General features: G+C 37.2%; 1 protein-coding gene across 1 annotated transcript in view; it reads left to right on the plus strand.

The window, feature by feature from the left end:
- The window catches only part of COL25A1 (collagen type XXV alpha 1 chain), a 282,176-nt gene that overhangs the window by 223,481 nt on the left and 43,330 nt on the right, over positions 1-15,365 (plus strand). The window contains 4 exon segments of the mRNA XM_059470580.1: positions 1,456-1,500; positions 10,474-10,527; positions 12,094-12,120; positions 14,545-14,589. Of these exon segments, the coding sequence (XP_059326563.1) occupies positions 1,456-1,500; positions 10,474-10,527; positions 12,094-12,120; positions 14,545-14,589 (171 nt within the window).

The raw sequence follows: 15,365 nt of genomic DNA on the forward strand, positions 1-15,365 counted from the left end.
CCTTTGTGTTTGGCAATGCAGGAATGTGGCTCTTGTCTGAGTTGCCCTTACAAAGCTATACCCTGAGAATTGTGGAGGAGGATACTTTGCATGTACAACATCAGCAAAACCCACGTGCTGATGAACTTTTGAATATCTGATAAACATTTACTTATCACAGTAGAATCAGCTTAATTTGACACTTTCTAACATCCTGTGTTTTGCAAGAAAAATAATCAGCTGCCACTGAGAGGAGGAACTGTTATACATAGGATAGCTTATTGAGGCTGATGGTTTCATGCCCTCCTGAGCTTTGCCTTCTGATTTTCTGGAAAAATGATACAGGGATGTGGAAGTGTTCACTCAGGTCCCTTTGCAGTAGTTTAAAGCCAGGACCATGCATTCAGCAAAAAGAGACAAGGATGCCAAAGTAGAAGCTTTGGGAGAAAGGGGAGAGCATTGTGAGTCAAAGAGATAAGCTGGGATGTGGTGTATTATTTCTTACTGATTCAAAGCTCTGTTACTAGCTCTTCGAGGATTCTTAAGGCCCTCATGAGTTGGTTCCTTTTCCTCTTAAACAGGATTTTCCAACTCTATTAATTGACAAGTGTCTGCATCCATTTTGAACACATTTCCTTTAGGTGTTGGTGATAATTTTAGTGACACCTCTAAGCAAAATAGAGGGGGAATTGCCATGCAGCAATTCTTTCAGTTCCCTTACTAAACAGCACCATCTTTATAAAATAAGAGGAGAATGCTGTACAAGCCTATGCAGCTTTCCTGCTTTCCTCATGCTTTGTGTTTTCTCTGAACTTCCACAGCAAGTTGCACAAGGACCTTCAAAAAATTATCTAACACATAGAAATTTACAGTATGAGAGCTTTATAAAAAAGATCTCTCAATGTTAGAAGTCATTGCTATTTTTTTTTTCTTCTTTGTCACTTGTATTTGGCCTGTATTGACCTTTTAATTCTGATTGCACTATTATTGGTGCAGTTTCAAAGTGTATCTGTTGTTTGTACTGTCAGACCGAATCACTGCATATTATCTCTTAAAGCCTTGAGATTGATTGGTTATTGAGCTTGAATGATCCCTCTAGAAGCATTAATAGTCTTGTTCAGATGCTATATTTGATTGCATGGGATCAGTCTCAAAACTTATTGAGAGCATTAAATGGAATAGCATTTAAATTCTAACATTTATTGTGAAGCATCCACAACATTACAAAACATGAGCTTGAAGCTTGTTTCTGGAAAAGGCCATACAGTCCTTAAAATGTACAGCATGAGAATATGTCTAATTAGTATAAAATCTCAACTGAAAGGAGAGCTCAGCTTGGATAAAAACGAGTTCTTGAAAAATTTATTGCAGTTCCAATAAGCAAACATTCACCATTATTTCTAAGCACTGTATTATGAGATGAAAGGTTTCATGACCTGTTTAATTTGCTAAACACTGGCGTCTGTTTCCCTCCAGGGTTCTGTTGGAGTGCCTGGTGTTCCAGGGAGAGATGGACAAGTGGTGAGTTCTCTGACTTTTTCAGCACTGCCAGTATTTATGTAGTGGATTAAAGCAATTTTGGGCTTGTTCACATGAACAATATGCAACCTTATATCCAGAACTGTGCTTTCAAATTGGCTTCATGGAAAAGGCCATGTATAATATAGCATAATGTGCTTTGTGCTCTGAAGTAATTTTTTTCTAGTTTTACCTGAACAAGCAACAAATGTAATTAATTAAGCTGAAAGTCTAGTGTTCAAATTTGGTGATGATTGATAGGTTGTAGAAAGAAATGCATATTAACAGTGTGTTACTTGAGTCAGGCATATTAACAAACAAAGGGTTTTTTACTTTTTGTTAACTCGGTCTCATAATGCAAACACTTGCATTGATACTGGCTACTGATGTGGTGCCAATACATTGTTAATACAACCTATAAATAGAGAAATAAAAAGAAATGGAAGTGCAGCTGGAGGATAATTTCAAATTGAATTTTGGGGATGAAAGCACAGAGGAATAAGTCAAACAAATATTTTTGAATACAACCACAAGGAAATGCTAATTTAGGCAAGTCACTGTCAGAGTTCAGAATGGCCCTCCATAAGGAGAGGTCACAATAAAGCAGCAGGGCTGTGTTACAGCATTGCTAAGGTTTCTTGGCAAATCTGGGTGATGAAGTTTCAATAGTATACCTCCTTGACTGTAGAGTATTTTCCATCTGTTGTTCTCACAAGCCCTAGCATTCCTAGTGAACTTCAAAAGCACTGGCAAGGGATGCTAAAAAGAAAATGTATGATATATATGTTTAGTAGGTTCAAGCAGCAGCAGATGGTAGTGAATAAGGGTTGTATTAGACAATCCTCTCTTCTGCTTCCCTCACCAAGAGCCCTAGGAATAAGTGTCGTTTCAAATAATTTACTTTTAGTTCTTCTTTCCTAAAAAAGAAAAAAAAAAAGTATTGGTTTTAATAGCATAATATATAATATTAGGACTGTGTTTTCAGAGTGGTTATAAGAAATAATGTAATAACTATATATTTCACTTTAGTGGTAGTGATAAGAATTTATTTTAAACTATTCTGAGTATTACAATTAATGTGAAACAACAAAATAAGAAATATTTAGAATTAACTATATTTGTACACACACATACACATATATATATTTAATAACCAGAATTTATAAGACAGTAATATGAAACAAATTTTCAGTAAGTCCTCAGATTTTTTGCTCCATATTTTATAACTGAATTCACTTGCAACAGAAATAGTAGACAGTGCTTGCCAACTGAGATGCTCTTGCTGTACATGATTCAAGTAATTTTTGTGGCCTGACTGAAATGCCAGTGAAAATTTACTTTGTGGCATATCTGTAGGAATATGTAAGAACACTGGACTGGTGAAGTTGGAAACTGCTTTGAATAGAACAGAACTGATGATTCATATTTTATTCAATAACTTTGTTTTTAATAGAAATCATGCAACCTCCAGCAAGAAAAATTCATTCAAATGAGCAGAAAAAATTGATATTAATGAAATGTGGAAATGTGTCAAATGTGTGATTAATGTGTCATTTTGGGAGACGGGGAATTTTTTTAAGCTCTTTGGCAAGGTTGTTGCATGTCTATTTTTAGGAGACCACGTAGACTTACTTATCTGCTGTCATGTTTCAGGGGGCATAAAAGAAATGTGCAGTTGAACATTATGGGAAGATGAAAACACATCTTTATATGTTGATTATTAATTTTAAATTGTGCTTTTAAAAAACTCCAAAATGTTCAATTTATGGGTGTCTATTTATTTGATTTACTTCATCATTCATAACATCTATAACTTTGCAGACATTTTAAAATTATTACCACTTTATTAAAGATGTCAGTGTGTTTTTAGTGTAGCTGGACTGCTTTACTTTTGACCTTTAAAATAAACTGAATTACTAAAGTGAAACAGAGGGACCAGGACAAAAGCCACACAGATAAAAATAAATTGCTGTTGCATTCTTTTATTTGATTTTTCAACTGTTGGTCAATATTGACTAGAAACCACTTCCTTATTTGCAAAAAATATATTATTTTCTTAATACTAGGCAGGTGAAAGTTGAATGTTGCTATCTCTTTAATAAATAGATTTTAAAATTCTGTTAGCTTAGAAACAGTGGTAGAAATGAAGTTTAAGCTGAAGCAGTATTTGTCTAGAGTTAGAAAGTATAATGCAGCCTAGCAATCCCATGTTAATATTTTGCTATCAAAAGGTCAGTTCTTCCAATTTCTATGAAAAAACAGATTCTCAGTGCAGTGCAGCACATGAGATGTTGATGAGGACCAGAGTGGTGATTTTAAGAGTCGGGCTGTACTGTGAGCCAGCTGTTGGCACTTCTGGCTTTACTCATTCAGATTCATGGTGACTTGCAGAATAGTTGGGTTCAACTTGCATGTGTGATGCGAGTCATCCCCTTTTTAGAAGTGAGTAGATAAAGGACTTTACAAAAGCCTTACTGTCCTGGTTGCCTTTTGGCCAGTGAGCTCTCTCTGTCAGACAGCAGCATGTGCAGTGCACTAAGTTCCAAGTTAATATTTTTCCTTGGTTTAAAAGGCACTGAGTGTTAAGTACATGCTTAAAATTAAGTGTGTGAATGCTTTTCTCGTTTGGACAATGAAGTATTTTTCAGCCAGTGAATGTCAGCAGTGAATTAGCTTTGCTCTGTCCTCAAGCAGTTGAACAAAACAGAGTTAGGTCATCTCCATCATCTACATGCCTCTGTAATTTTCCTTTTTCTTTGTTTCACCTCTTCTTTAATTGAAATACTAAGCTATGGGAGATGATTGACAAGTCTGACCATAGGTCTGGGAATGAGATCATGAATTTTGAGTGCACTTAGAACAGTCTTTTAATCCCTTAACATATGAACCCCTTGTCTTAGACAGTCTCTAGATATTAGAGGAAGTGTAATTTTACACAACCCACATGTTTTTGCAGGACTGTTAACTAGTAGATTTTTTTTTTATTTAGAGTAGCAAAATCACTGCCATAAAACCTTCACACGTTAGGCCAAATCCAGTGAAACATTACAGGTGGTCTTGCAAGGACATTTACAGTCTTGATTTGCTCCTACATTTGAGAAACTGCAGCAAGTTTATCTTGAGAACAGTAACTGGAAAGGAGCTGCTTAATAATACCTGCAGCTGGAAATAGTGTTGTTTTTGGGATGCACCAAAACCTGCTGAAATAAGGAATCTTTCTGAGTGCTCCTTTTCCTTTGCAGGCTGTTCTTCAAGCCACAGGTTTCTTTCTGTCACGATGCAATGGCAGATAAACTTCCCTTTCTCCATCCCTGGCAGAAGTTCCTCAGGCACTCGAAAAGTACAGAAAAACATTAATTCTGCATGGTGCTGGGAGGTTGCAGTGATCTGGGGATATCAGATCAGTACATTAATCATGTTGAAATAGCCACAAAGGGCTTCTTGGAAAGTTAAACTCTGCAAGTATAGAATATATATTCTGGTATTTGTTAAGTGCTGCTGATTTGATAAGGTCTGTCAATGACTACAGCAGCACACAAAGAGAAAAGCAGAGATTCCTTAAGTGTTAAGATGGTATTTGGCTGAAGGAACCCAGTTTCTGGAGTTTGTGCAAATAACTCTCTTAGTTATAAATAGGAGTTTGTCTGGAGTGCATAAACCTCTCACTCTAAACTTCCATAAATCTTTTCTTATGTAGTACTTGATATTTTAGTGTGTTTTTTGGTAAGGGTATATTGAAAACAGAATGAATGGTCAGGATAGATCCCTTAATTTCAAATTCTTCTGGTAGATTTGCAATAGCAATATGATAAACCTCAAACAATTTTCCTTCATATCAGTAGATTCAGAGTCTGGGTATGCACATTTCTTACTGCTTTCTTCATTCTTTTTGTTTCTCTAATTTACACGAATTTCCTTATTACTGTGTACAGTGCAGTGTGGGAACACATTTTGAAGGTGGCAGTATCAAATTTGTTCAGCAAAATGAGGAAGGGTATGCATGTACTAACATTTTTCAAATAAAGGGAGGAAACATCATAAATATAGTTCACAAATTCTCAGACAGGTTTGCAGGCCAGCTGAGTCTTGTTGAAGAGACTTTCCACTTAATTTCAGTTGGTGAGTGGGCCAGGAGAGGTTTCCAGTCCTTAAACAAACAATTTTAAGTTACTTTTGAGGGGCGCAAAAAGCCAGTTGAAAGGAATTGAATTCCACCCTGGTTTGAAATGGAAATCATAGTAACATTTCTGAAAAACCTCTTTTTTACCCTCTGTCTTCATCTATGTATTTTAGAGTAAAATTAGACTGGATTAGGTTTGGGGCCTCTTGTGTTTCCTTATCCTTAAACTGATTACATTCTAGTGACTGAAAAATATAGCAATACTGACAGCCTTTCTTTCAGGGTGAGGTGGATATCAACCAGCTGGTGTAGAGAGTTATTGCATCTCACCAAAACAAAACCTATTTCAGAACTGCAGCCTCTGGGCTGTTTTGCAGTTACAAACAAGAAAAGGTGGGGCCCCCAGCCATGTTATTTTTAGCTGATTAATTCTGGATATGAAGGTATATGCCTCAGGGGCAGAAAGCACTCCAGTAAGGAGAAGCATGCTTTCAACTGCCTCACCTCCTTTAATATGGCCTCTGATGGGTAATATATTTTCAGATCTGTTATGAAGTAGATTTTATGAGTTCATATTGACAGATTTCTTTCTCATATTACCAAGAGAGCCAAAGCAATGCTCTGTACACCTGAGTACTCACCAAATTCTGATTCACTTCAGTGTAAGCTTTAAGACTGTCCCTACAGCAAGAGTATCTGAGGAAACTGCTACACCTATTTATTGAGCAGAGTGCTGAAAGTTGTTCTTTGCCCAAGTACAGGAAAGAGTTAGGGGCTTGGTCAAGTTACACAAAGGCAAGACAAAAATAACTTCATATGAAAAAGAAGTCAAGGGTTACCTGAATAGTATTTCTAATGCAATATTTGCATGTTTACCAATGTGGGACATGATGTTTGTGTGTCTGGTAGTTTTGTTGCTGCTTTGGTGCAGCCAAACCTTGATAGAGAGGATGTTCAGGTAAGATGCTGCAGGTTCCCCAGCATCCCATGGAGCTCTTGCTCTTTCCATCATGGTGTCAGTTAAGCTGCACATTGCTGAGGTGGCCTTTGGAAATCACAGCCCACCTCAGTGCCAGGAGGGAGATTTTTTTTTTTTTTTTTTTGGTGTGTCATGGTAGTTCCACACAGTGCTCATTGCATAGGACAACTTCTGCAGTATGGTTCAGCTGAGAATAAGAATGCAGAAGGGCAGAGGGGGTAAGTAACAGTTGATTTAAATTGAGTACCAAGACACTTCACACCTCACTACAGCATCTTCCCCACTCTCCATCCCTTTTAGGGATAAGTTCCAAGGGGATGCTCTTAGAGTACCTTCACACAATTTCTCTGGGTCTTACATCTTTTTCTTGTGTGAAGTTGCAGTTTAGCCCTCATAAATTCTCTGACTGGGATCATGGGTTGGGTTTTATGGACACTAGGAAATTTTAGAACGATTGCCATCACTCTGTTACTGAGCAATAATTTCTCAGGGGTTCATAACTGGAGAAGGGGTGAGCTGTGAGCTAAGGTTAGATGTACTATAGAAAAAAATTATTCTTTAAATGGAAAAAAACACTGTTGAGGCCACTCTTGGAGTACTGTGTCCCATTGTGGGCTCCTCACTGCAAGAAAGACATGAACATACTGGGTAGAATCCAAGTAAGGGCCTTAGAGGTGCCTTCTAAATTCAAGCGTTCTGTGATTCTATGAAAGATAAAAATATGTTGCCTTGGTTTGAAACCTAGCTGAGGTGCTCAAGACAATTGTTTCTGCAACCTAACACCTTTGCTATCAATGCAATTAAAGAGAGACTACAACAGCAGTCAGGATATACATTAGCCATGGCCTGGTGAATGTAAAAAACATGTGACAGTGAGGATTTAGCTTTGTAGCTTCTTCCATTTTATCAGGTTGAAAAGCAGTCTGATTTAAACTGTTGCATCGAATGACATCGTTGAGTGTCTGGTGTTCCCTTGCATGCATCACTCCTTGAATAGCAGGGTCATCATCTTCAGCCTCTTAAAAGTCAGCTGTGTGTTTTGCTCATCTCTAAAACACTAACCTGTGGGGCTGAAGTGTACTTGTACAGCATTTTACACTCCAGCTTTACTCTTACAGCGTTTTGCACTCTGGTTTTAACACATGCTTTTAGTAATAAATAGATAAATAAATAAAAGTAACTAAACAGAAGAAAAGTAACTAACTATACTTCCTAACAGAAATATTTTAAATTATTTTCATGCCAAGAATCAAAATCATTTTTTGGGATGAACATGTATAAAATGACAGTATCTGACTAGGAAAGAGCTATCAATCTACTCATCTGCAAAAGTTAACAGCTCTTTGCTTCATAACTACTTCGAGCAAAGCATTTTTATGTTTGTTTTGTGGTTTGGTTTTTCTTGTGTATTTTGGGGGGTTTATGTTAAGGCTTACTGGAATAGTAAAAATATCTGCACATAAAGCCAGACTGCCATGCCTGTAAGACATGCAGAGTGACAAAGGGAGGCTCCCTGACACAAAGCTTGTTTAGCTCTGCACTGGGAATTTTCATCAGGGCTAGGGCACAGATCATCTTATGGGCTCTACATGTTCACCTCTTTTCACTGATTCTTTGTATAGACAAGAAAATAAAGGTCTAACATAGGGAAAAGAATATTTTCCCTGCTCTTCTGAACATTGCCAAGAGAATGATAATCACTTCAGAAACATAAAGGCACAAGGTCATTTCTGTGTTATCCTTCCAGGTTTGCCTTCAATCTTTCCCATTCCCAGAGCTAGTTTCTGCACTTCAAGTATCTCTGCCTAGTCCTTTCATTACTGTAAGTGTAGTGCTGTGCACAGCAGTTGCACATAGGTCAGAACTGCAATTGCTGGTATGAATGGGGATTTACTATGACTGGGTGACAGGCTGAGGTTTTCACTTTTTCCAAAGAAAATAATTTTTTTTGTTCTATTTCTGCGATCTCCTTTTTGTCACAGCAGTGGCCCTCTGCATCCATAGCACTGATATGTAAACCTGGTAGGAAAGTGCAAGCTTGGGACTTCAACCTTTTGATCAGAGATTTAAAGCATCAGCTTTAAAGCATCAGCCGACAGCAGCTGTTTGAAAATGAAGGGGACAGAAGCAAGCGTGTTTGGGGTGTGGGGATGAGGAGAAACAAGTGTATATTCATGGGTCCCTTCTGCTTCATTTTGTCAACTGGCAATTTTCTTCAAGAGCCTTTTGGGTCAATCCTTTAGGACACTCACACCTAATCTCCAACAGCTTCAAATCCTGAGCACTCATATATCAAATGCCTGTGCCACTTTATCACAGCTACTGTAGTACAAAGGGGCCTTGAGAAGGGGCTGACACAAGTGACTATTTCATTTCCTGAGGGCTTAATGGTACCTATTTTTTGCTCTGGCTTGGAAAATGCCTCACTAGAAGTGTTCTAGAACTTCGATGATTTTGTTTTTTCTTTTTGAAACAGTGCAAATCTTGAGGAAATTAAAATGTAATTAATGATTCCATTACCTAATTTAGAAATACAATGGAACTTGCTTTCACAGACAATCAGAGTTATGATTAAATCTGCCTGCAGAAGTAAGAAAGAGATAAGTTCTTAGTAGGAGACTTCTACGGAGGAATAGAAAATATGTCTTGTGTTTAGAAAAGCCTTTATCTTAATGCTCTGTAACTTTTGAGTAGAGGATTGGGTCATGACGTGTACTAAATTTGAATACTGTGTGAAAATTGTTCACTGACTTACTGATACAAATTACTGTTCCAAATTTGATTGCTATGTTAGCTATTGGATTTAACTTTTCCACATTTTTCTACACTCAAATAGCAAAGGGCTTTTAGAAGGACCAAGCTGCAGACTTTTAAAAATATTTCTTTGGCTTTTATTTTAATGTGCTTTGCCATGTTAGAAGCGTGATGCAGTTCTCTATGTGAGGGTTATCAGAGGTATTTCTTGTGAAACTGAGATATACATCTGCAGAAGCTTTTACACAGTAAGCCACAAGCTCTAGTTGTTTTACAATAAGTCTAACCATTACATTATTTTATCTAAAATAAATATCTGTCATTTTCCCATAAATGTGGGATATAAACACTAAAAAATATTTTTAGAGGGTTTTTTGTTTGAGTTGGTTTTTTTTCTTGTTGGCTTCTTTTCTTTATTTTTAAAATTGAAGATGGGAAAGAAGATTGGAAATAAATGTTATTTGCTGATTGACTCATGAAAATAAATAATTTATGACTCCTTAAACTGTAGAAGAGTATTATACTACTCACTGAAGATACCCAAAATTTGGAGCATTGATGTAATGCTGACAGTTTTTAAATCTTTTAAAACCACTTTTCAACCACTGGTATAAAAAATGGATAAGCAAAGTATATTTTAAAATTTGAAAAGCTCTCTGGTTTTCCAAATTCTTCCATTTCTGAAAGCGGCCCTTCTCATTTTTTTTCATTATCTCTTTTCCATCTGAGACCAGAAACACAAATGTCAAAATAAATTAAGACAAGCCTTTCTTGCAGCATTTCTAAGTTGTAGAGAAGAGGAAAGCATTGGCAGTCTTGCTGGGAAGACTGTGCTTTTAATGCTAATTGGACAGATTTTAAGAATCAGGAGTCACAGGTCTCCTTCCTGTTTAGTGAGACATCTGTGTGTTTCCACCTTTTTCAGAAGAATAATTTCTTACCTTACATAGGTTAGAGTTAATCCACCCTAACTGACAAAATAAATCATTTTAGTGCCCAGCTGTGGGCTACGTCTTTGCAGAGTCTTTTAAAACTGTGTTTATCATTACTGACCCATTATGAGAAGGTTCATATATTTCATCACATCTTTCTTAACTTCATCTTTCTTTTTCTTTGCCTTCAGGGTGAACCTGGTTTGCCTGGCATAGCAGGAGAGAAGGGAGAAGCAGGGCTCAAGGTCAGTATTGAAAATTAACTAAAAACAGAAGCACAGGGCATGTGAATGCATATGTAAATGACAGTTGTGCTTTCCATCTTGGGTTTATGTTCTGACTGACTTTTAATGATCTGCTCCCTCCAGTGATCAGTGCTGTAAGAGGCTTTACACGTCTCACCATAAAGAAGCATTTTCTTCTGCTGTGCATGTGTAATTCCAGTCGGGGGCACTGATTCATAGGCATCCACTGCCAGCTGAATGCAATATGCCTGCAAGTGTTTGGGAATTTGGGGACCTTTTCAGAAAGGCTTTGTTTATGCCCCTTACAATGTGTTTCAGGCTTCTTTTCAAGAACTTCTGCGGTCAGTTCTTTGACAAATGTCAGGGTGAAGTCTTGAGGGCTGATCCTGCTATTGTGGAAGTTAGCAACAAGCCTCATTAGGAGCATGTCTCAGCCTGTATGTGTTACATCAGAATGACTCTTTGCACTTTATTGTTCTGTAGTTTGTTCTGCTGTTTTAATATTGAACAAGTGAGATAGAACATAAAGCTTATGATGATAACTTCATTTAAAAGAGAACTCGACATGTCCAAAACGATGGGATCTGTGGGCCCCTTGGAGGGGGCAATGCTAATTTCTAATCCCATCAGCTGCGAGTGAGCTCCCTGGTGCACATGTGCTCTTCAGCTGATTCCGCGCATCATGCTGCTGCTGACTGACATGCAAGGCAACCTCTTTACATTTACTGACTGGCTGCTTGTCCATCAGGAATGAAAACAAACCATTTGGGAGCATGACCTTTTCTTACTTTGTATAGAGAAGAAGCCAAATTATGGCAGTTGATGCTTCATTCGTATTCACAGCTGTAGTCCCTGAGTTGCCTAGCGACTGCCAGCCATCAGAAGGGGCAAAGATGAGCCAGAGTGCAGCTCTGAGCCACAAATGCAGAGATGAGTTGTCAGGGTCAGGCTGCTGTGCAAAAGTGCTTTTGCAGTTTCTCAAGCATGTTTTAATTTTGGAAAAAGTAATGGCTATAAGCCATCTTTTTGTTACAGAGAGTATAGAGAGCACTGAAGGCTCTTTACTCTGGACCAGTCGTGAATTTGTTCAAGACACTTAAAGCATTTTCTCTCTCTTGAGGAACCTTCTGAGACATTGACAGAATCATAAGACTTTCCCTTCACATCCAGACTTTTTGTTTCTTTTGTTTGTTGCCAAAACATGGAGAACGACACGTAGGAGCCACCTAGGTCCCTGCAGGCTGCTTCCCAAAGACATATGCCTGTTTGTCAGGCTGTAGGACAAAATAGAGAGAGAGAGGTCTTCACATGCAAACCATTGAAGCTTTTAAAATAATGTTGAAATTGTATTGTCCATTGAGATCTATTAAATTTACATATTTTATTGTTCATCAGAGATTTTCTTGTTGTATTGTATCATCTGAGATGTTGTCATCAGCAGTGACATAATTATTAGTAAGGATAGTAATACTAGCATTAGTAATAACTAATGATAGTAAAGCTAACACTCAGATTTCTGCCTGAGTTAGTAACTTACAACTTCTTTGCTCCAATTATTTTCCTTAGGGTGACCCTGGAGAAAGAGGAGAGAAGGTGAGATGCTTCACTTCCTTTGTTGTGGTTCTGTTTTGGGTAACTTGCTTGCAGTGCACTGATCCCGAGTTTAAAAATAAAAAACCACAGCTCCTACCTGGAACTTAAGTGGCACAGTGCAGCCTTTCCAAGGGTCAGATAATACCTGCTAATGGAGGTTATTGATCTGTGATTACTGCAGTGGGATTAGTCACAGAGTGCAGTGATTGTGTGTTAAAGGCTGCACAGATGAGCAATCAGGCAACTAATCCTAACTGTGGTGAGTCTCAGAAAATGATGAGTCTGTCTGAATAAATTAGAGATCCACACATTTCTCTTAACTTGGTTTTGATGCTCTGACACCTGTGTGGAATAAAGCAATTAGGTAACAGAATGGTAAAACTACATAGATTCTAAGTGATACCTGGATAACAAGCTCTCCACATGCTAAAAATAAAAATGGAAATGGAATAAAAAATAAAAATTGAATAAAAAATAAAAAATTGAATGCTCCATTTGTGTTTGTGTCAGTTTGAGAAAGAGCAAAGGAATCTGCCCCCATGATCTCTAGTGATGCTGTCTGGAGAGGCTCACTGATGGGGCTCGTACTTGCTGTGAGTTAGCAAGAAATTGCTTCTCTGATGTCCAGTCATACCAAGGCAGGACAAGGGGGTGGAACAACCTCCATGCTGCAAAAGGGGAGTGGTATAATTCTGCTCTTCCAGGCATAGTGGTGGGTAGGAGCACAGTGAGTTTAGAGCTGAGCTCCCTCACCTGCTCACAGGGGCAGTTTGAGAAATAGCATAAGACTAATTTTGAGTACGAATCCATGCACAGCCTCATCTTCTGCAAGTCTACTGACCTTATGTTTAAAAAGTAAGTTGTTTGGACTGAGGTGCAATTTGCTCTTGAAAAATGTTTACCTGTGTCTTTGCAGCTAAAACTGAATTTCACTTCCAGATCCATGTAAATCTGTGTAATAGCAGCTGGAAGCATGCTTTGCCAAGGCTATCAATTTCACATTTTCAAAAGCACACCATAAAAATAATCTAGAGAAATCTTGAAAGTCTGTAACCCACATGCAGAACTATGTAATCATGAAATATGCATAATGAAATAATTTATTCTGTTAAAATGATATTTTTAAAGTACTTCAGTAATCCTTAGTTTGTTTTCAGACATAAAAGGAATAATTATGAATTTTAATATGTGGTGAATTTTTGTCACTTAAAACCATTCTATTTTTCCATAATTATCCTTTGTCTTTTTCTGAAATATGCAGTTTCTTTTTCTAAAATGTGTAGTTACAGATCCCCTCAATAAGTTTATCATGTTAATTGAACTTGAGTAACATTCCTCACTGTTACTCTTCCATGTTTCATGTATGTTTGCTTAATTAAAGTGCTGCTAGATTGTTAGCTGGTTCCCATTGTATCAGTGGCTGTGATGTATAAATTTCTGAGTCTTCTCCAAAAGGATTTCACATTGAGGTTTTCAGAACAATCTGACAGATACTGTGTAATGTTATTAGAACAGTACTACTGGTTATCAGAACAAGGCCGGAAGTGCGTTTTTAGTCTACTTAGGCTTTGTTTTTATCCATAATTTTTGCATTTGAAATACTTATTGTGCTTTAAACGAACCTCAAGTCCCACAGAAATTTTTAGCCTGTATTCTTAACATAAAACAACATATAACATATTTGATGTAGTCTGGATTTCTTACATGGTTACATGACTGAGTGGAAATTTGGTCTTTTTATAGATAAATATTGTGAAATTTTTCTTTTAAAATTTTGGACATTTTTTTGAGTAGAAAATATCTACTCAGACATGAAAATGTTATCTAAATATCACTTTTCTAGCAAAAACAGTGCATAGAATTTATGTAGCGATAAAGTCATTTGGTAGCTCCTTGGAGGAGTGACATTTAGTGAATTTTTTTTTAGTTTGTAAATCATTCATGAAGGTCTTCAGACTCAGAGAGTGTGTGCTATAAATTACTTGAGAATCTCAATAAAAACTACTGAGATTGTCTAACTTTCATCTGAATTTTATAGATACATCGAGGTGAATGTGTCTGTGTTGGGAAGAAAAATGTATTTCTAATTTAAAGTGCTGAATCATCATGGAATCATTAAATCATTCCTTCCTTGCTAAACTGCAGTTCCTTCCTTGCTAAACTGCAGTGACCTGAGAAAGATGGTAGATTATACCAGCAGGTATTTTGCTGCTTTCTGGTGGGATATTTTTACAGATCTGTGAAAGGGATTGCAGTTATAGTGAAGTCTGTGTAAGCCATAGCCACTTCCTGACCATGTCATAGAGGCTGTGTCTGGTGAACAAAATCAACTTGCATTTTTAATCATGTTAGAATGCTGACTCTTCTCTGCATACTGTGTTCTTACAGAAAATCATTAAAATGTAATGTGTGTTTCAATTATAGGGGGATGCTGGTGAGAATGGACTGAAAGGTGACACAGGAGAAAAGGTAACAACACTTCTTAGCAGTGAAGAAAATGTATGACTTAGGCATGCTTATAATATAACCAAAAAATGGAAATAGTAATTTTTTCAAAAGAAAAATGCATTTTGAGATTTATTTTTTTTAAAGGTGAGCGATTTGGTTAAGTTCATTTTTATGAACAGCAGAAAAATTTTCACTGCTCTGTCCAACTGAACATACGATTTCTTTGTACAGCAGTAGCCCTAGTATAGAATGTATCAGCATGGTTCTAGCTAGCACTCTTCTGTTGAAATTTGCATCATACAGGTTTGGTCACAACCTGCCAGTAGGAATTGCCCCTTTGAATTACAGCAATGTTTTCTGGTGTACCCTTTATCTTTTCCCCTTCTGTGTTTCCATCAAAGAGTGGGACCAAACCAGTATGGGACAAAAATTACAGTATCGTGATAGGCAACTTCCCTCCCAAATTGGCAGCTGGAAAATCAAGATTTGATGATAAACACACTTTACATCTTTATTCCAACTGAAATCAATGATAACCTCACTTTATCACTTCTTAGTTCATTGTTGCAGAGTATGAAGATGCTGTAGAAATCACCAAAAAATAGATTTTGTCAAAATTTTTGTTTTCCTGAGTTTTCTTTTATGTGAGGCTCGCACTCAGAAAATCTAACTGGAATTTTCAGTGTGATTTCCTTAAAAAAGCCAGTTTTTAGCAGTCAGGGTAAAGGCTGTGTTGCACATGAAAAGGGTCAGGCATACTGATCTCTTCTGGCCATCATTTTTGAACTGATATGCTT

This window comes from Ammospiza nelsoni, chromosome 4, assembly GCF_027579445.1.
Source record: "Ammospiza nelsoni isolate bAmmNel1 chromosome 4, bAmmNel1.pri, whole genome shotgun sequence".
Lineage (NCBI taxonomy): Eukaryota > Metazoa > Chordata > Aves > Passeriformes > Passerellidae > Ammospiza > Ammospiza nelsoni.